At 39.0% G+C, this 20,910-nt stretch overlaps 1 protein-coding gene across 2 annotated transcripts in view; it reads left to right on the forward strand.

The window, feature by feature from the left end:
• The window catches only part of LOC106073106 (uncharacterized), a 49,230-nt gene that overhangs the window by 21,174 nt on the left and 7,146 nt on the right, over positions 1–20,910 (forward strand). For both annotated transcript variants that reach the window (XM_056015891.1, XM_056015892.1), the window contains exon 4: positions 18,680–18,852. In XM_056015891.1, coding sequence (XP_055871866.1) covers positions 18,680–18,852 — 173 coding nt within the window. The remainder of the gene's footprint in view (positions 1–18,679; positions 18,853–20,910) is intronic.

The following is a 20,910-nucleotide window of genomic DNA, read 5'->3' on the forward strand; positions in this document are numbered from 1 at the left end:
CCCAATCTCAGATCACGCTGAAATTTCTCACAATTATTTTTTTTTACATGAAAAACACAAAAAAAAAAATCGATAAAGATAATTATTTTGTTTGGTATCTCAAACAAATAAAAGAAATAGTACCGACTGAAAAAAAAGGGGGGGGGGATATAAGCTGATTTTGTCCCGGTTATAGATCGCCGCTTTAAACTAAGTTTGAAACAATCAATATATAACTATACAATCTTCTATTTTCGTAACCACCTCACTAGCAGAGTGGTTAGTATGCCGATTTGAGGAGGCTTTATCTGTGAGTTCGAATTCAGGTCGTTCCCCCATCTTTTTTTTAATAAATGCTTTTAAAAAGCAATTACTGTAAAATTCCCCCATATATAAACATTTCTCCCCCCCCCCCTTTCCCATTTTTTCAATTTTCGCAACTGGAAATAGCGCTAAAAAAATTTGCAAAAAAATTTGAATTAATGAATTTTTTTACCACACCCCTATTCTACCCCTTCCCCCCTTCCCCAAGGGAGTATAGGCGCTGTAAATGTTGGAACTTGGTGTTGTTGATGGATGGTTTGGGAACACTTGTAACGGATAGACTGGGCTAAGCTCTTGTGACGTTTACAAGTAGGGGCACTTCATTAGAAAATCGTGAAAATCAACCCCATAGTTGGCGGAGATACTTGATGACTGCCCCCTCCACTTTGCCCTCGTTCGCGCCCCCCGCACCTTGCAATGTGTCATGTGCATTGGGAACTCCCTTAGCCTTCCCCTGCAAGCCTCAGCAGGAAACTCGCTCTCCTGTTCTAGTCGGTAATAGCGTCGCGGTGAAGATTTTCGGACTCGTGGTCATCTGGCCATCTGAAATAAACCCGCGATGGTCAGTGTGAGTCCAGTCTAAAAGTGCCAGAGGAAACGGCGAGACTGAGCATTAACATCCCGGACCCATTTCATGACCTCCCCTATGAGGTCAAGAGTTAGAATGTATCACTGGAGCAACCCCCCTCCCCACTTTTGTTTTATTAAGTGCACTTGATACTTGTGCGCCTTGGGGCGCAAGTGCACCCGTGAGAAAACTCTTGTAGTGACGAAACGCAGGTGTTGACATGCAAGAACGAGAACGGCGTAGGTACTTGAGGCCCATCACTGGATACGCTTCTGTCAAGTGATCTCTCCACACCTTCTAAATAGTACATAGTAGACTCATAGAAGTCTATATTTAGTTATTGGAATTTTAAAATGATTGCATTTGGTGCCAAATTTGAATATGTTGTTTCAAATTTTGCTACCAAGAACATGCTATTCAATTTTTAAGCAAATAAGTCATTAGAATATTTTTAAAAGGGTCCACACCATTTACAGAGAACAAATCGAAGAGAGTTTCTCTATTAGATGATCTCTTGACTAGTTTTTCCATTCTTGTCATATTCACTCTCTCTCTCTCTCTCTTTCTTTGTTTCTTTAGCTTTTTCTCACTTTCTCGCTCTCTCTCTCTTTCCCTCTCTTTATTTCTCTCTTTCTCGCCTTTCTCTCTCTCTCGCTTTCTCTCTATCTCTCACTCTTTCTCTCTTCATAAACATGTCATGAAAACAATATAGCATATTTAAAACTAAAACAGACATTTTGTTTTAAATCGTCTGGTGATCCTGAATGTTCACTATCATCATGATTGACTTAAAGCCTTAGAGCATGTCCAGCACTTGACATCTGGACATCTCTGGACATCACTGGACATCACTGGACATCGACATCACTGGATATCTCTGGACATCTCTGGACATCACTGGATATCTCTGGACATCATCACTGGCCATCTCTGGACATCTCGGCAAACACTATAATTACGATGAACGAAGATGTGAAAACTGTATTAACTATTATCTCCCTTGCCGCTTTAAATACATTGAATGCCATAAATACACTAAAGACATACTTACACGCGACAGACATCGTATCATTATTTTTCAGTCTTTTAAATTGAATATTTTATATTTAGTCTTTTGATTAGAAGATTTCGACCGATAAAGTGTCCAATAGGCTGTATTTAAAGGTCGACTCTTGTTAAAAAAACAATATTTAATATTATGAAGTATACAGAAAGTCGATACTCGTCACTTTATTTTTAAATTACAATTATTTCTTGAATTTAAAAGCAAATATCACAATCTTACAGTAAAACTGAAGGCAGCAACTGCTTACCAATGTACACATTTCGTCAGTTCCTTTCTCCGTCATTAGCGCCTGCTTGTTAATTAGGTCATAGTATCTAAGAGAGTTACCTCCTCTATAAATCTGACAAGTCTGTTGCGTTTACTTTACCGATTAGACACACCCAGTCTTTCCCGGCATTCTTTTACAATTAGCCCCCCCCCCCATTCCCTCCCGCCCGTTTCTCTTCTGATTTCTCCCAGTTCCCCCCCACAGTTGAAACATCCTGTCCTGTTGAGTTAATGAAGGCAGCGCCCTCTCGGTACCTCGGTGTTTCCCTGTGTGGGGCGTATATATTAACAGCTCACGGGCCATGTTGACACTACTGAGTGACATCGAAACAAGGGACAGCTTTGTTTTTAAATAACATCCCCCCCCCCTCCGCCTCCAGTGCCAACACCCCAACCCTCACCCTCTCCCTGCGTCTACCACACCCTGGTCATTTACATACGCTCACTAATAGTAGCCTACTTCCGAGCTTGACCTAGTTAAGTCTTCTGCACATACCTATATATAATCAACAGATGCATCAATATTTACATCTTATATAGTTTCGATCAAGTCATAGTATTTATCAAATATAACTCAAAAGTATTCTGATCACTCTTCGTCTCGCACTGTAAACTATCAATAGCTCAGAGCTCGCGTATCTCAATGGTTAACAATTTTAAGTGTTATAAAAAGCCGAATGTAGATTTAAAAAGTTGAAATTTCTTTTTTCGGTTCTCCTACTAGATCTAATTTCGCTGAGAAACTTCTAATGATCAAACCATTTTTTCTCGGCTCAAGTTGAACAAGAAACAGTCCCAGCATGCTTTTGTAGCATTGAAGTATTGCAGAGATATGGACCATGTAACTAGAAGTGAGATAAGGTGAAGAGACCACACTTATTAAAATATGCGTTTCATTAATTGACTGATGCTCCGTGGAAAACAACAACATTGCTTTAAGAATTTGATAAAGTACTATTACCTGCAAGGTTGGACCAAATATTTTAAAATAATTTATTGACATAGGAATTGAAAAAAAATCGCTTCTCAATTACAGGGACACTATAGAGCTCAGACTTTGTAGAATACACACTCTACAGTGAAACTAATATTTTTAATGAGAATTCTGCAGTTACCTTGATTGAGAAAAAAATGGCGGGGGTGGGGGTTCACCAAATCCTCTAGTGAGAGGAGACAAAAGAATTCTTCATGTTTGCTGAAAAGTATTACTTTCACCAAAAAACAAAACAAAAACGAAACAGTCTAGAGAAATATAAAACAATACACACACTAGACTCTTTTATTATAGCATTCCTCACACTCATTTGTCTATTTGAGGCAGTTACTTTTGAAGTAGTTACTTTGGAGGTAGTTATTTTTGAGTCAGTTATTTTTGAAGTAGTTATTTTTGAGGCAGTTATTTTTGAGCTAGTTATTTGTCCTGCTCTGTTAATGGCCTTCATGCCTGTAAGAGTGCAGCGATTTCAAAATGTCAGCGTCTTTCTCGAAAACAAAACTGACCATCCCCCTTCCCTTCTCACGCAACAATTGATCGTTAACAATAAAACGATAAAACGAAGAACTGGTCAGTTGATTTTTCTTGAAAACAAATCATTAGTCTTGACCAGACTCGCCTGGGTGAGAACAGAGCTGACCACAAGTGCCAGCACCTGCAAGCTTGTAATGGGCTTGACGGGCAATAAAAAGTTATGGGCCGGCCATTAACGTCATAGATCACGAACAAAACGCATTCTCGTCGGTGGAACTGGTCAACAAGGCCTGACCTGTGGTTCTCTGCCAGTGACACATGCCATTGTCTGACACCTGGACGTCCGAAGATTTGTTACTAGCCTGGCGATAACGAATAAGATGAACATTAGATCAAGAAAAAAAACAAAGTCTACCAGATATGACCATCTTATAACTGCTGAAGATTATATATATATATTACAATTACAAATATTACATAATATAGTACGTATCTCTTAATGGCATACATTTGGTCTGATTTTAATAGCGTCCCCAAACAATGCATAACTAGGACAGGACTATTTGTTCCGACAGGTTGTTATTTCCGGAAGAGGTTTTGGTTTTAGCCTTTCCATTACCCATTGCATGCATCTCATATTTCCAATGACAAACCAGTCCAACTCCTGGCCTTTTCATATTGTTCATGTATTGGGCCCTGCAGTAATGTTAACACAGGAGAAAGGGCAATGGCAAGTCAATGATGCCTAAATCAGAAGGATTCTGACAGGAGGTCTCGTCGGCACTGGGTTTCTATGAGTCTAGGACAAGGAAAACTGCTATTCAAAACCTAAACCCAAATGTGATTAAAGCTTCGAGAATCGATACTGAAATAAAGGAGCCTGAGCCATCTGGCAGCTGTACAGACATGTGACGTGGAATCGAGACATGTGACGTGGAATCGAGCTATTAGTCTAAACTGCCCATAGGTTGTGACGTTGCAGGTCAGTTTTCAGGCCTTCTATAAGGATTGGTCTTGGTCTGTGTGTGTAAGACCTGGGCTCAAACCAAATGTTCTCAGCAAAAGATTGGTTTCAGCTTCCAATCTATTCTATTCTATTTCATCATCACCTGTCTCTTGACTTTCGACGTAGAGGTGCTGTAACAGTTCCAGTAACCAAATCCTTCCACTTTTCCAGCTGGTCCTAGCAGGATATCAAGAGATGGTCCGGTTCTTTTTTTTACGTTATCCAACCAGCTTTTGTTTGGACGACCCTTTCTTTGTGCTCCCTCCACTGTACCTTGAAGGATGACTTTAGACCAAACCAGTTCAGCTTTTACAGTATTGAGTTCTTCCATCTTGCCAGCCAGAGTGTTGACTTGTTAAAGTACAAACTCATTTGTCTTCTTTTCCTGTTTATGTGATACCAAACATTTCGCTATAACATTTACTCTCAAAGTCTTGAATTCTTCTTTCAGCCTCAGCGTTCAGTGTCCAATTGTCACAACCCTACAGGAGTATTAGAAACCACTAGGGAAGAATACAGCTTTAATATTTTACATGGAAGCAAATGTTACTCTTCTAGATTTTCCACAGTTTTCTCATGGCAGCAGATGCCCAGCTTAGGCGGGTTTTTATCTCTTGTATTGATCCTCCATCTTTGGCTATGTTTAACCCTAGGTTTTAAAACTATATTCTTTTTAGTATACAATTTTTTTTCAAATGTAAATAATTTCGTGAGATACAGACGAAAAATGTAGTTCTGAAAAAAAAAAAAGCATGATAATTGAATAAATAAATCCTAAGCCAACTTGTAATCAAGCTATGTGTCAACATTAACACTATATCCGCTCCCCCTTCCCCCCCCCCCCCAGTCTTTTGAGTTTAATAAAAAAAAATACGTCATGCTTATAAAAAAAAGATGGAATTATTTGTTTTATTTTCAATCGATTGCAAAAAGTTCGATTAGGGTATAACAAGAAACAATTTTCATCAGATTCACTTTTCGCTGTCCCCCCGCGACACGGAGCCGTCCAATAGCGTTTTTTTGTGTTTGCTGTTGTGGTAATTTAGTCCGACATGGGATAAAGACATTGTGTCTGTAGCCAGTTAGCAAGATCGTTTACTTTGTGCTTCTCTACTAACAGACACCGGTGCCGCCACGTCGGGCGATCGGCTGGGACAGTTGTTTTCTTATAAACAGACATTCGTAATGAGACTCCCCACCCGCCCCCACTCTCCCACACATCCTCACATACTCCCCCCCCCCCGAGCAGGAAGTATGCGATAATATTTTCATTGGATTTCTACATCGTTGAACCAACCCCCCCCCCCCCTTTCTGTTGACCAATTCTCAATGTCTGGTGTATCTGGTCCTGGTCTACGCCGAGACAGAAGTCCTAGAAGAAGTGTTATTTTTTGGCCGAGAAGAATAACTTTTTTTTTGGAGTGTCCCAGAAAACACTGGAAGATAAGAGGAAGAGAGAGTTAGGGCAGATGGTGGTGAAGGGCTAATTAGACCGAAATTCTGGCTCATTTCTTGATTTAGGGACAATACGTACTAGTAGAAAGAAAATAAAGAGATTTTTTTTTTTGGGGGGGGGGGCGGTTACGAGACATTTAGTACAGTGAATACGTTGTGTTTTGCAAGTGGTTAGTGGTGTGCTTGTGGTAAATGGTATGCTTGTGGTAAGCGGAATGCTTGTGGTAAGCGGTATGATTGTGTTAAACGGTATGCTTGGGGTAAGGGTTGTGCTTGCTGTAAGCGGTATGCTAGTGGTAAGCGGGTTGCTGGTGGTAAGCGGGTTGCTTATGGTAAGCAATATGCTTGTGGTAAGTAATATGCTTGTGGTAAGTAATATGCTTGTGGTAAGTGGTATGTCTTGGAAAGTGTCATGCCTGTAATTCTGCAGTGCTACAGGGTAGAGAAAAAAAAAGGAGCATATTCACTTTAAAATAAACCGCACATAGTTAATCAAACACACTGACTTTAAAATAAACCGCACATAGTTAATCAAACACACTGACTTTAAAATAAACCGCACATAGTTAATCAAACACACTGACTTTAAAATAAACCGCACATAGTTAATCAAACACACTGACTTTAAAATAAACCGCACATAGTTAATCAAACACACTGACTTTAAAATAAACCGCACCTAGTTTATCAAACACACTGACTTTAAAATAAACCGCACATAGTTAATCAAACACACTGACTTTAAAATAAACCGCACATAGTTTATCAAACACACTGACTTTAAAATAAACCGCACATAGTTAATCAAACACACTGACTTTAAAATAAACCGCACATAGTTAATCAAACACACTGACTTTAAAATAAACCGCACATAGTTAATCAAACACACTGACTTTAAAATAAACCGCACATAGTTAATCAAACACACTGACTTTAAAATAAACCGCACCTAGTTTATCAAACACTGACTTTAAAATAAACCGCACCTAGTTTATCAAACACTGACTTTAAAATAAACCGCACCTAGTTTATCAAACACTGACTTTAAAATAAACCGCACCTAGTTTATTAAACACTGACTTTAAAATAAACCGCACCTAGTTAATCAAACACACTGACTTTAAAATAAACCGCACCTAGTTTATCAAACACACTGACTTTAAAATAAACCGCACCTAGTTTATCAAACACTGACTTTAAAATAAACCGCACATAGTTAATCAAACACACTGACTTTAAAATAAACCGCACCTAGTTTATCAAACACACTGACTTTAAAATAAACCGCACCTAGTTTATCAAACACTGACTTTAAAATAAACCGCACATAGTTTATCAAACACACTGACTTTAAAATAAACCGCACCTAGTTTATCAAACACTGACTTTAAAATAAACCGCACCTAGTTTATCAAACACACTGACTTTAAAATAAACCGCACCTAGTTTATCAAACACTGACTTTAAAATAAACCGCACATAGTTAATCAAACACACTGACTTTAAAATAAACCGCACCTAGTTTATCAAACACACTGACTTTAAAATAAACCGCACCTAGTTTATCAAACACACTGACTTTAAAATAAACCGCACCTAGTTTATCAAACACACTGACTTTAAAATAAACCGCACCTAGTTTATCAAACACTGACTTTAAAATAAACCGCACCTAGTTTATCAAACACTGACTTTAAAATAAACCGCACATAGTTAATCAAACACACTGACTTTAAAATAAACCGCACCTAGTTTATCAAACACTGACTTTAAAATAAACCGCACCTAGTTTATCAAACACTGACTTTAAAATAAACCGCACCTAGTTTATCAAACACTGACTTTAAAATAAACCGCACCTAGTTTATCAAACACACTGACTTTAAAATAAACCGCACATAGTTTATCAAACACACTGACTTTAAAATAAAACGCACATAGTTAATCAAACACACTGACTTTAAAATAAAACGCACATAGTTTATCAAACACACTGACTTTAAAATAAACCGCACCTAGTTTATCAAACACTGACTTTAAAATAAACCGCACATAGTTAATCGAACACACTGACTTTAAAATAAAACGCACATAGTTAATCAAACACACTGACTTTAAAATAAACCGCACATAGTTAATCAAACACACTGACTTTAAAATAAACCGCACATAGTTAATCAAACACACTGACTTTAGTTTGTACACCGGATACACCAAAACACGAGCTATTTTTAGTTTTATTTTGTCTCTTCATATACGTACAGGGCGGGTATCGGGGGAGGGGGGGGAGCTGAATGTTGTACTCTATTTGACACTAGACTTTAAAAAGATCACCAGCATTTTGATTAACTAAGTGAATGTAAGGCCCAAGACATGCGCAGACAACTGTTTACAGGGTAGCCAATGTTTTCTTCCATTTCTCGTGCTACAAATGCTCTAAATCCTATCTAGTTCTATCTCAATTTCATTAGGCCGATGTACTTTTTAAGTGTTTACATAACAACTAAACCCCCTTTTTTTTTTGAAGTGTTATTTGAGTGTAAATTGAATTAAACTTTTAGACGATCAAAGACAAAACTTAGACAACGCAAAACAAAAAAGTTTGTAAATAATTTAATATCAGTAGACCCGTTTTGTTATTATGTTTATGTTCTATTTTAAAGTACATTCAGACTTTTAATACATCCCGAAATTAAGGCAGACGATCATTCATTTGGGGGAGGCATCAGATGTAACCAACGAAAAATCAAATAGGTCACGTGGCACATAATGAATGAAGGCCACAGGACTATCTAAATTCTCACCCTAGGTTAATAGTATTAAAGTTTTTTTTGTATAAATTTGAAAGAGAGGGGGAATAGATAGTTAGATAGACAGACAGACAGAGATATAGATAGATAGATAGACAGACAGACAGACAGACAGACAGACAGACAGACAGATATATATATATATATATATATATATATAGATAGATAGATAGATAGACAGACAGACAGACAGACAGACAGACAGACAGACAGATAGATAGATAGATAGATAGATAGATAGATAGATAGATAGATAGATAGATAGATAGATAGATAGATAGATAGATAGATAGATAGATAGACAGACATACATATAGATAGATAGACAGACAGACACACAGACAGACAGACAGAGATATAGATAGATAGATAGATAGATAGATAGATAGATAGATAGATAGATAGATAGATAGATAGATAGATAGATTGATAGATACACACTAACTATTCATTGCAAACTAAAAAGCGACTATTTGGACAACGTCAAACTCCTAAGGCGAGTGACAAGACAGAACATCGACTGTAACTTTCAATATTTATACGTTAATCCTTGAGGCGGCGCGACGTCCGTAAAAGTAGAGACCCCCCTAAAGAATTTGACAAGCTGTTTATTTGTAGATTAGTTGTAACGTTACATCATTGGTTTTGGGGCAGGGGAAGGGGAGAGAGAGCTGGTAACTTTCATGTTTCTTTCTCTCAGTGGGGGTGCAATGTAGGGAGTGGGATCTAGATTTTAGAAAGTAGGTTTCTTAGCTGCAATGTTTTGAAGGCTCTTTTTTTTTCACTATCTCAAGAGCAAAGAAAATACTTAATTAACTAGCAATAAACTTCTATTTCATTTCCTAGATTAATGCTGCTATCTCTATATCTGTCTATATTTTTTGGCCGTCTATCTTTATATCTGTTACTATACACGTATATCTAGACTAGACACACATAAGACAGACAATAAGACCGATATAGATAGATAGATAGATAGATAGCTAGATAGATGGATGGATGGATGGATGGATTTATAGATAGATGGATAGATGGATACTTGGATAGATAGATAGATAGATAGAGATAGATAGATAGATAGATAGATAGATACCCTACCACCTTGCCTCCCCCCCCTCTCATTAGCACCCCCTTCTAATTAATCATTGGCAGTGTCGGCGCTGCTCATCACTCTTTGTCCGCGTCTGTCTCCGCCACTCAGCATTTGGACATCTCTCTCAAAGACTAGAAAAACAAACACGCCAGATTCCAGACGTTCCGAATTACATCCGCACCTCCCACTCCTCCCATCCGATCCCCAGGTCGTCGTAAATCAAATGCTCCTTACGGACAAACCCCCCCCCCCCCCCCAACAAAATAAGACTGCCCCCCCCCAACCCCGCACACACACGCACATACAAAACGAGGAGAAAAAATCTATATAGTTTCCTTCAGTTCTTGAATTGCTTATGTCTACTGCATGCTTCAAGCTATAAGATACTCAGTGCGCTAGGGTCCGAACGTTTTTGCGGCATTAGAAGGTGGGGGGGGGGGGCATAGTATCGTGGATGAGATTTTTGTTTTGGCTTAAATAGCAAACACAACTCATCTGGAATCGGGATTCGACCTCGAACCCCATAAGATTAGGTAGGTTTGGGTCAAATCTACCTTTGTTGAAGACTTACTATGAAACGAAATGCTTTGGAAGTCCTAATGTCCAGATGCCAAAAGTAGAGGGAAAAGACTTTTTTTTTTTTGCCAAGCGCTTACCCCTAAACATCTCAGTCTAACAGATTGAGTCAGAAAGTATCAGAAGTCATGCCAATGTTGACGACATTATTTTGTAACTTTTAATAAACAAGTAAAATAATAATAAAAAAAAATGTTATTTCAAATAAAAAACAAGGTTATAAAGACAGTTTGTGTGAGGTCATGGTACAGCAATGCAGTTGACGTGATAATATGAAAAACTATTTATTAATTGTTGCTTTAAATTGTCCAACTTATTTGCATAGTAAATAGATTTTTTCTCTTAAAAAAAAAAACAACATTTTTTTTGTAAATGTAGTATTTAGTAAGACAGAAATTATACAACTTTGCAATACAACATTTTTTGATCAAAAATCTAAAACCATTTGCAAAAATGTGTACAAAAAAAATGATGGCTAAGTATTTTCCTTACTAAAACGCCTCCGGTGTCTATTTCTATTAATAGTGAATAGTTGTAAAAATGGTGTATTTTTATGAAAAAAAACTACTTGCATAATTGATTTAAAAAAATAGAAATGTTTCGCTTTCAGAAAAGAAAAAAGTAGCCAGAACTTTGAATGATCTAAAATATCATGATGTCCGATTTTCATTTTCTCTTCCAGTTTCTTAGATCTAAACGGGACAGACGGACAGACTGACATACAGGCCACACAAAACTAATAGCGTCTTTTCCCCTTTCGGGGGCCGCTAAAAATCAATTTCTCTATTATGAAGTTGGCGGTGGTCTATAATGTCTCATTCTAATTATCGTATTGCTTCAATAGTTTGCCACAGCTGCGTAGCCACGGGAAAGGCTGTATTCCTTTTCACTGAGCTTTGCACAATAAAGTTTTTCTATTAGCAGTCAGAGTGTACAAATTATTCATGGGAGTCTATTTATTTAGTTAACTCTTTACAGAGTATAAAGAAACATATGAGTTGAGTGCGGGAATACCCGCCGAAAGCGTGTATAAAATAGTCAAAAATGTATTATTACATTTTGAAAATTATAACGGTCAAACCAAAGTTTTCACAGTGTGGCCAATTAGCTAGTAATTCCCCCCCCCCCCCAACCAAAAAAGAAAGATACATGTATACATAAGCATCGTTAGAGCCGTTTTCGATATACCAGTCCAGGTTCCATTTTCTATGCAGTTTCTACACATGAGGTTTTAAAAGCTAATAAGAAGAATCGTAAAAAAATAAATAAATAATATTTGCATTAATATTTGTATTAAAACTTCCTTTTTTTTATTTTATTTTAAGAAACATTTTGGCTTAATGCAGCGGTTCTCAACCTTTTATGCTCGGCTACCCCTTTTTACAATCCTTTTTACAATTCGTCTATCTGCCGTGACCCCCCCCCCCACACACACACACACATATACGGCAGTAGAAGAATAGACATTTATAATCTATATTTTCGATGGTCTTAGGCGACCCCTGGCAAATGGTGTATCGACCCCCAAGGGGGTCGCGACCCACAGGTTGAGAACCCCTGGCTTAATGTGTCCAATAACTAATTTACCAATTTTAAAAGAAAAATGAATTTATTGAAAGATTGGGGAGTAATTTCAATAACTAGAACAATTCTCCTCTATAAAACTGAGATCAAGCGTGTAATGGTACGACACCCTCCGGCGGCCCTAAGACTAACTAAATTTAAAAATATTCCTCTGTTTGAGAAACACTGTAGGCACCACGCGACCAGATTACCCTGCCATAAATGTTGTATATTTTCTTTCAAAAAACAACATTTTGACTTTTTTTTTATCTTGCTATTCATCCAAGTTTACTTCTCTGTTCGTTCAGACACACGTTTTTTTTTTTTTTTGGCTTTCTTTTGGTCTTGATTTCGGAGAGGCAAAGATTAGTTTTCAATATGGCACTCTCCCCCCGCCTCTTTCCTGTCAAACTTCTAAGTTGTGTCGTAAGGAATTTACTCACGCTGGATTTAGCAGAAGTGACGATAGGCTGAGTGCGTAGTGTGTTGGGGAGAATAGGATGAATGCGTGGGTGTATAGGAGAGGCGACAATAGTGGGAGTGTATGAGTTTATTTAAAAGACGACAATTGGTTAAATGAAAAAAAAAGACAATTGACTAAATGCGTGAGTGTATTGGAGAGGCAACAATTGGTTTAATGCGTGAGTGTATTGGAGTGGCGACAATTGGTTAAATGCGTGAGTGTATTGGAGAGGCGACAATTGGTTAAATACGCGAGTGTATTGGAGAGTTTACAATTGGGTGAATGTGTAGGTGTATGTTTTTTTTATCTGTCTCTTATAGTGTGTCCGTGTTTTCCATGCGTGTACAGTGTAGTAGTGCCTCTTGAGTATATGTGTATGCTTTACAGTATGTGTGTGGTGTGTTATCATTGAGACCAATAGTCAAAAAAGGACTGAGTACTGATCTGCAACGTCACAACCATTACAAGTCTGTACGACGTGGCAATGAGCTATTGGTCTTAACTGCCCACAGGTTGTGACGTTGCAGGTCAGTGTTGAGGTCTTCTGTAACGATTGGTCTCGATTAAATGTGTATATGTCCATGAATACGTGTCTGTCTCTTACAGTAGGTGGCACATAGTGTGTGTGTGTGTGTGTTTTCCCTCTGTGGCAAGAGGGACAATAAGGGTGGCTACTTTTGTTTTCCATAAGAGTTAGTCCCCTTTAATACTTGATTTAAGTCCCTGTTAACTGTTTACAATTGCCACTCTCTCTTGAGTCTTTGAACTGACCAGTGTAGTTTGAACTAAATCTCTATAATGTTTAATTAATACTTGTGTTGTTGTACTATTGCTGTGTTACTCAAGAGGAGTGTGCCACTGTCATGAGCTAAGTAGACTTTATTTATTTGTTAGTAATAAGTTGGTTTATGTAAATATTATATGTCTAATTAGTCTCTTATTCTTACCTGTATGTTCTTGTTTTTTGTGTAAAAGACATCTTTTGTTTTGATACGAGACAGTAGTGTGTCTCATGGATGACGTCATTTCATTGTTAGTGTATGTATGATATTATTGTAAACCATCGTTTTGGTTTTTGACATAAGACACTACTGTACATCTGTGGTGGTGGTTCTTAGATTATTTTGACCTGAACCTGTTTTCCTACTTTGATTTGTTTCATTATTTCATTTTCTTTTGTTAGCCTTTATTTCCATTTCTACATTCCATAATCTTTTCTTTTGTTTTTAAATAAACTTTTTTTTTGTTGTTGTTGCAACTGAAATCTCAGTATTATTACTTGTCTGTCTCAGTAATTTTGTATATCTAGAGGCTATAGTTAATAGCCTAGATAATATATTTTGGGACCACAAAGTACCACTGGACTAACTTGCCAGTACAGCAGAGGTCACTGGTCTTATGATCTATCCTAATACTAGGTCACACCCTCAGTATATCTGTTTTTATTTCGCGCGTATGCGTACGTCACAGTATTAAGCATTTACAATGTGCGTGTGCCATATTATACTTTATATTGATTTGTGTGTAAACTCTTTGTTAAACTCCGTCGTTTGTAAATTAGTGACGTCTCAAGCTACCCGATTGATCATGCAAACATATCTCAATATCTCAGTTGTGTCCATTCACTTGTATTGCGCCCATGTCTGTTTCCTTTAACATTTTAAATGCCATTGATCTCAACATCGACACCTGCCAGAATACGCTACCGCCACTGGGCCTCACTACTTTCCACGCTTCTTTTCAAGAAATGCCCAATGTTTTCGGGAATCCCCACAAGACGATACTTGCCGTGTTCCTCATGCACCATTCATGTTTATATCGCTCCCGCCCTACGCACTTGCTCCCATGTTCCGCATCTCGTGGGCTTACTTTTAACGAGGTCTACCAGGCAATGAAACCCTTAATCAAAAGACAAGCCAAAGCCCTTGTAAGTGATGGAGGGCCGCCCTCACCTGTTGCAGTCAAGCGAATAGTTGGAAATACAAAGAGGGGTTGGAAGTTGAGGGGACTGCCCGAGAGAAAGGTCGAACAATGAGTTAGGATCTGTGCGAACTGAACAGCACAGAGGAATGTGAACATAGACCCAAGTTTTAACATGTGTATGCTTTTCATAGGTTGTTAATCTCTCTCTCTCTCTCTCTCTCTCTCTCACACACTTATTGTGTTTTAAAACATGTGTTTCATTAGTTGATGTACAATCGTTGGAAAATATGCAAAGCCACACTCCTAGCTGGTTCTGTTTTTGCAAATCAAATACAATGTTTACTCCCTAAAACATCTCCGTCACTTAATAAATTATAACACTTTTCAAGCACACTGTGAAACTTCCTTAGTAGCCAAATGGCTTAGCACAATGATGCCCAAACTAAGGCTTGCGGGCCGTATACGGCCCTTCTAAACTCCCACCGACAGCACGCAATGATGCCGCATTACAGCAGCAGTTCAATACCTTGTTGATGTCTAAGAGCTGAGCCGAAGGCTCTTCGAGCTCTAAGTTTGAAAAAAAACCTGTTTGGACGCCAAACAGTAAAAAAAAACAAACCTGTGTGAACACACAGTTCTGTTTGGGAGAGACCCTAGACAATGCCTATGTGAGGCATTGCTGTTGACCGATGCGTTCGGCCCCCGACACGTGGACTAGAGACACGGCCGAAGGCCGGGAATGCACCGGGGACTTCTGCCATTTTCCTTCAATGTACCAAGCTAACTGTGCGGGGTCCGCCATTTATGTAACGGTCCCTTTGAGGAACAGCGCATGGATTGGTGACGTGTTTGTGGGGACTTTGTTACAACCCCGCCCGTGCAAAGGGTGGACTCTCGTCTACCCGTGGGCATCCCCACGGGAGTCCTGTGTTGCTACCCATTTCGCCTAGCCACTTCCTCAAAGGGCCGTTTCCACGCGGGCGCCACGATGAGGCAGGGCAGCGTGCCCGCGGCAGTTCAATACTGTGTGGCCTGTGACACATATGTCGGAAATGTACTTTGCTCCAAGGAAAAAAAAAAGGTTGGCCTATGGCCACAAGGAAGAAAATGTTTGGCACATGGCCCCCCAGGGAAGCAAAAAGATTTGCATGGCCTCAAGGAAAAAAAAGGTCTGAATGGCCCCAAGGGAGAGAAAGGGTTGCTTGGCATTAAGGAAGAAAAAGGTCTGAATGGCCTCAAGGAAGAAAATGTTTGGCACGTGCCCCCCCCCCCCCCCCCAGGGAAGCAAATAGGTTTGCATGGCCTCAAGGAAAAAAAAGGTCTGAATGGCCTCAAGGAAGAAAAAGGGTTGCATGGCATTGAGGAAGAAAAAGGTCTGAATGGCCTCAAGGAAGAAAAATGTTTGCATGGCCTCAAGGAAGAAAAGGTTTGCATGGTCTCAAGGAAGAAAAAGGTTTGCATGGCCTCAAGGAAAAATAGGTTTGCATGGCCTCAAGGAAGGAAAAAGGTTGGCACATGGCCCCACGAAAGACAAAAGTTGGCACCTCTGGCTTAGCGAAATCCTTGGCTAAACAAACATTTCTAACATAATACGTTCTGGGTTAAAAAAAAAAAAAAAAAAAGGCTTAGATATAATGGTTTTCATGGCACAAGAGACTTTCAAAGCACACCCTGCTGAGGTGAGTCTTACGAATGGTGATGTTATTAAGATCTGACTGTGATTTAAAGTGTTCAGCAAGCCCATGCTTTCATCTTTGAGCAAGCCCAAGTCACAGCTCTGTGGTTGTAATCACTTGAAATGGCTTGTTCCAACCTCACGTTTTGAAATGCTTGGCATAGAGAATTGTACGGCCCATTGGAGACGAAGATCATTCTAAAATATGCCTCACTATTTCGGAGCAAAATACGAGGGAGAATGTGGTGTGAAGGGGGCGAAGAGGAGGACAAGCTTGTCGTTTGATTTCACCAACGGAGTTTTTAACTCACCAGGGGCAAGCAATTCTGTGGCGATTTTCGCAGTTGCTCTTGGGAATGCTCTCCCTTGCGGATTTCGTGTTCAAAAGATGAGAAAATAATGGACAAATCTCGCGAGATCGCAAAGTTAGAGAAATGGATATACCCGCTTGATGAGCGCGTCTCTCATGGCAAAGGGATTTGTACTTCCAGAGAAAATGACGGCTTTAAACTGTCTTTTGATAACGATCTATATTTATATCTCTACATGCATTAAGTTTTACCATTCTTTTTTTCTCTTTTTTTTATGTTTTGTTTTTTAAATTAAATTATTTTTGTATAGCGTGTCTTTCATAGGAAAGAATTCTCTAGTTCAATCTCTTCTGTTGTCACGTAGAGAGCGGGAGTAACTGGTAGATTCCCATAATTCTCTCGTCGCTAAGAAAAGACAGCTCGAGTGAGATCTCAATTATTTTTAAAAAATCTGTCCTACATCGAGTTTCTACAACCGGTTTATTGAAGTCATCTCGGGACCCTCGGAATAGTGTAGTAAGTCAAGAGTCCAACTCAACTTCACGCATGGTGGTAGGCATGCGCGCTGGACTGTCGTTCAGACTATTCGATGGTCCCGGGTTCACACCCTGGCCGTCATCCTGCGGGAGATTTGGACTAGGAAGTTGAATTATCTTCAATTCTGAAGGAAACGTAAAAGACACGCGACTTTCGTCTTACTGAAACTATGCTCAATACTTCTAATCGTTTGTGTAATTACTTTTTAGATCAGGTCGTGAATTTGTACTTACTTCTTTGTTGTTTTTTTAAAGTACCATTTGAATGTAAATAATAGGTAACATTTGCCAAGTTTCCAAATCTTTGTAAATGTAAATATCATAACGCCATATCTGACATCGACGATATTCAGTGGCGAAATGTTAAAATACCAAGTTTTCTATAATTTCCGGTCATAAATGGTTCATGTACCTACGTAATGATGACGTCCATTAACAGCGCAGTGACGCAAGCCTCTTGCGTCATAATCTGAAGCAATGATATGACTTCCCTCCCAATAAACGCAATAAAAGATTTCTTCTATTAGAAGCTAGATACCACTTGTCAGTTTCACACCCCGATGCCAAGTAGCGATCATAAAAACATATGTTTGAACACAGTGACAGTAGCATTTAGTAGCCTCATGACTGTGGTGGCTAAAAGAATTACTATCCCATACGTATAGCGCGTAGAGATTGCGGCTGCTAATTTCATATTTCAAGTAAGTCTGTTCAAGTGTTACTTAAGTCTTGAAGCTGTAACATTATTAACACGTGTGAGATTGAATAAAAGGTCCATTGAGTTTAAGGATCCTCCGCCGTGCCCCACTGTGCAATAGTGAACTCACAACTTCAGAGATCTACCTAGAACTCAAGACTGTAAACGTAGCTCCTCTGACCAGGTCATAAAACACATTTTCTATCCGACTACCCATACCATTGAAACAATGAATAGCGTGCTGACAACGTTTTTACCATGGTAGTAAAGAAATACAAAATCGGCATTAATTGGCATACATTAGTATACAGTAGTACTTAGTAAAGTGATAAACATAGTATGAGTGTGTGTTGGGATGGGGGTAAGTATGTATAGGTGTGGGGTGGGTAAGTGGGTATGTACGTGTGGTGGGTAAGTGGGTATGTGAGTGTGGTGGGTAAGTGGGTATGTGAGTGTGGTGGGTATGTGAGTGTGGTGGGTAAGTGGGTATGTGAGTGGGTGGGTAAGTGTATGTGTGTTGTGGGTAAGTGGGTATGTGAGTGTGGTGGGTAAGTGGGTATGTGAGTGGGTGGGTAAGTGTATGTGTGTGGTGGGTAAGTGGGTATGTGTGTGTGGTGGGTAAGTGGCTATGTGAGTGGGTGGGTAAGTGGGTAAGTGTATGTGAGTGTGGTGGGTAAGTGGGTTTGTGAGTGGGTGGGTAAGTGGGTATGTGAGTGAGTGGGTAAGTGTATGTGTGTGGTGGGTAAAAGGGTATGTGAGTGGGTGGGTAAGTGGGTTTGTATTTAAGCATATAGTTTAGATCTGTTCATTACTTGGCTATGTATTATTTTTAAAATTGTCATAGTCCACTGAGATTCAATTCAATTCAATTACCCTATTTTGTTTATGCTTTACAGATGGTCAGGAGTACTGGGCGGACTTGGAGGGTCGTGAGTGCGTCAACTGTGGCTCTATCTCTACGCCCCTGTGGCGCAGAGATGGCACTGGGCACTACCTGTGTAACGCCTGTGGCCTTTACCATAAGATGAACGGTTTAAATCGCCCTCTCATTAAGCCCCAAAGACGACTGGTAAGTCTACACAGTTAATATAGAATTCTAATTTCATTTATAGAGCGCTGTTAACAAAATAAATGTAGGTTCAAGGCGCTGTGATAACATTTTAATATATCTATATGTCTGTCATTCCATTATTGTATTTGTACTTAAATGTCTGTCATTCCATTATTGTATTTGTACCTAAATGTCTGTCATTCCATTATTGTATTTGTACCTAAATGTCTTTCATCCCATTATTGTATTTGTACCTAAATGTCTGTCATTCCATTATTGTATTTGTACCTAAATGTCTGTTATTCCATCATTGCATTTGTACCTAAATGTCTGTCATTCATGGGCGTAGCCAGGGGGGGGGGGGTTCTTGGGGTTCAAACCCCCCTCCCCGAAATGAAATCCCCCCCCCCTGGGGTCGGAACTTAGTGACTGATTTTTTGCTTTGATTTTGTTTATTTTAGGTGAGATTTTAATACTAAACCATCACTTGCCACAGCACAGCCAAGGGGGTTTTCTATTTAAAAACCCCTACCAGGGGGGGTTTGAGTTTAAAACCCCTTTCCAGGGGGGTTCGAGTTTAAAAAACCCTACCGGGGGGGGGTTGAGTTTTAAACCCCCTACCAGGGGTTTTTGCAGTTAAATCCCCCTCTTCTATAAAACAAAACAAAAAAAATGCAAACGACAATCCCCTAATTCCAAGAGCACAGTTAAGAAAGATTTTGATTTTAAAACCCCTCTCCAAAATTTACGATTAACCCCCTCTTCAATATAAAAAAAAAGCAAATTACACACTCAGAATTCTATGAGCGTATCCAAAGAGGTTTTGAGTTTACCTCCCCCCCCCCTTTAAGTAGGGTTTAAGTTAAAAAAATATCTCTTCAATACCCGGTATAAAAAAGCAAATTACGCACTCAAAATGTTTTGAGTGTAGCAAAATGGGTTTTGACTCAGTTTTGAGTTTAAACAACGCTTCAGCGGGGTTTGAGGGTAAAAAATACCTCTTTAATATTAAAAACAAAGCAAACTAAACATTCTAAATGTTATGAGTGTAGTCAAAGGGGTTTTGAGTTTAAACTCCCCGCAAGCGGGGTTTGAAGCTAAAAAATACATCTTCAATGTATATTAAAAGCAAAAGGCAACACTCAAAATGCTATGAGCGTTGCCGAAAGGGGTTTAAACTCCCTTTCAGAGGGGTTTGATGCTAAAAAATACCTCTTCAATATAAAAAAAAAAGCAAATTACACACTAAAATTATTTGAGCATAGCCAAGCTAATTGGGGGTTTTGAGTTTTAATCCCTCTCCTACAAATGGCTTTTTAAAAAAGTTTAATACCCTTCCAGATGGATTGAGTTTAAAATCCCCCTACAGAGCGTTTTGAGGTGGAAAACCTCTATCTTCAATATTATTCTAGAGCAAACTACAGTTACTAAATTCTATGACCGTAGCTAAATGGGGATTTGAATTTAAAAAAAAAAAAAAACAACTCCTGAGTTTTTTTAGTTTAAAACCCCCAAACAGATGATTTTGACGATAAAACTTCTCTTTTCGATATAAAATCTAAAGCAAACTACAGTCACTTAATTCCAAGTGCGTTTTCAAGAGAGGTTACACATTTCACCAGTGGCGGGGCTCCATTAATAAAGTGCAGTGAATAGTCATCTGCCGAAATTGAAAAAAACTAAATGTGGCTCAACAACGATAGCTAAGACAGCTCTTAGGAGTCAGTTATAGAGATCGGGTCTAAATAAAGGAAATCCTATGCCGAACTGGGAGTTGACACCTTAGTAAGATTGTGACAGAGCGTCGCATGAGGTTTGCGGGACATGTTCTCCGACAAAATGAATTACCCTATAAGAAAAGTTGCGATGACATCCTAGTACAACTTGTCGCCACACATTCATGAAGGTCCTCAGAGCAAGTGGGAAGAGGCTTCAGACATTACCAGTGACAGATTTTTTTGGAAACAGCCTGCCGCCAAATGTTCCGAACGGCGCGGTAGGGTCTAAAAGTCAGTAAGAATAGCAGATTAGGTTTTTGAAATAAAACTTTTAATAGCAGGAAAATGCACCGTAGAT

This window comes from Biomphalaria glabrata, chromosome 17, assembly GCF_947242115.1.
Source record: "Biomphalaria glabrata chromosome 17, xgBioGlab47.1, whole genome shotgun sequence".
Lineage (NCBI taxonomy): Eukaryota > Metazoa > Mollusca > Gastropoda > Planorbidae > Biomphalaria > Biomphalaria glabrata.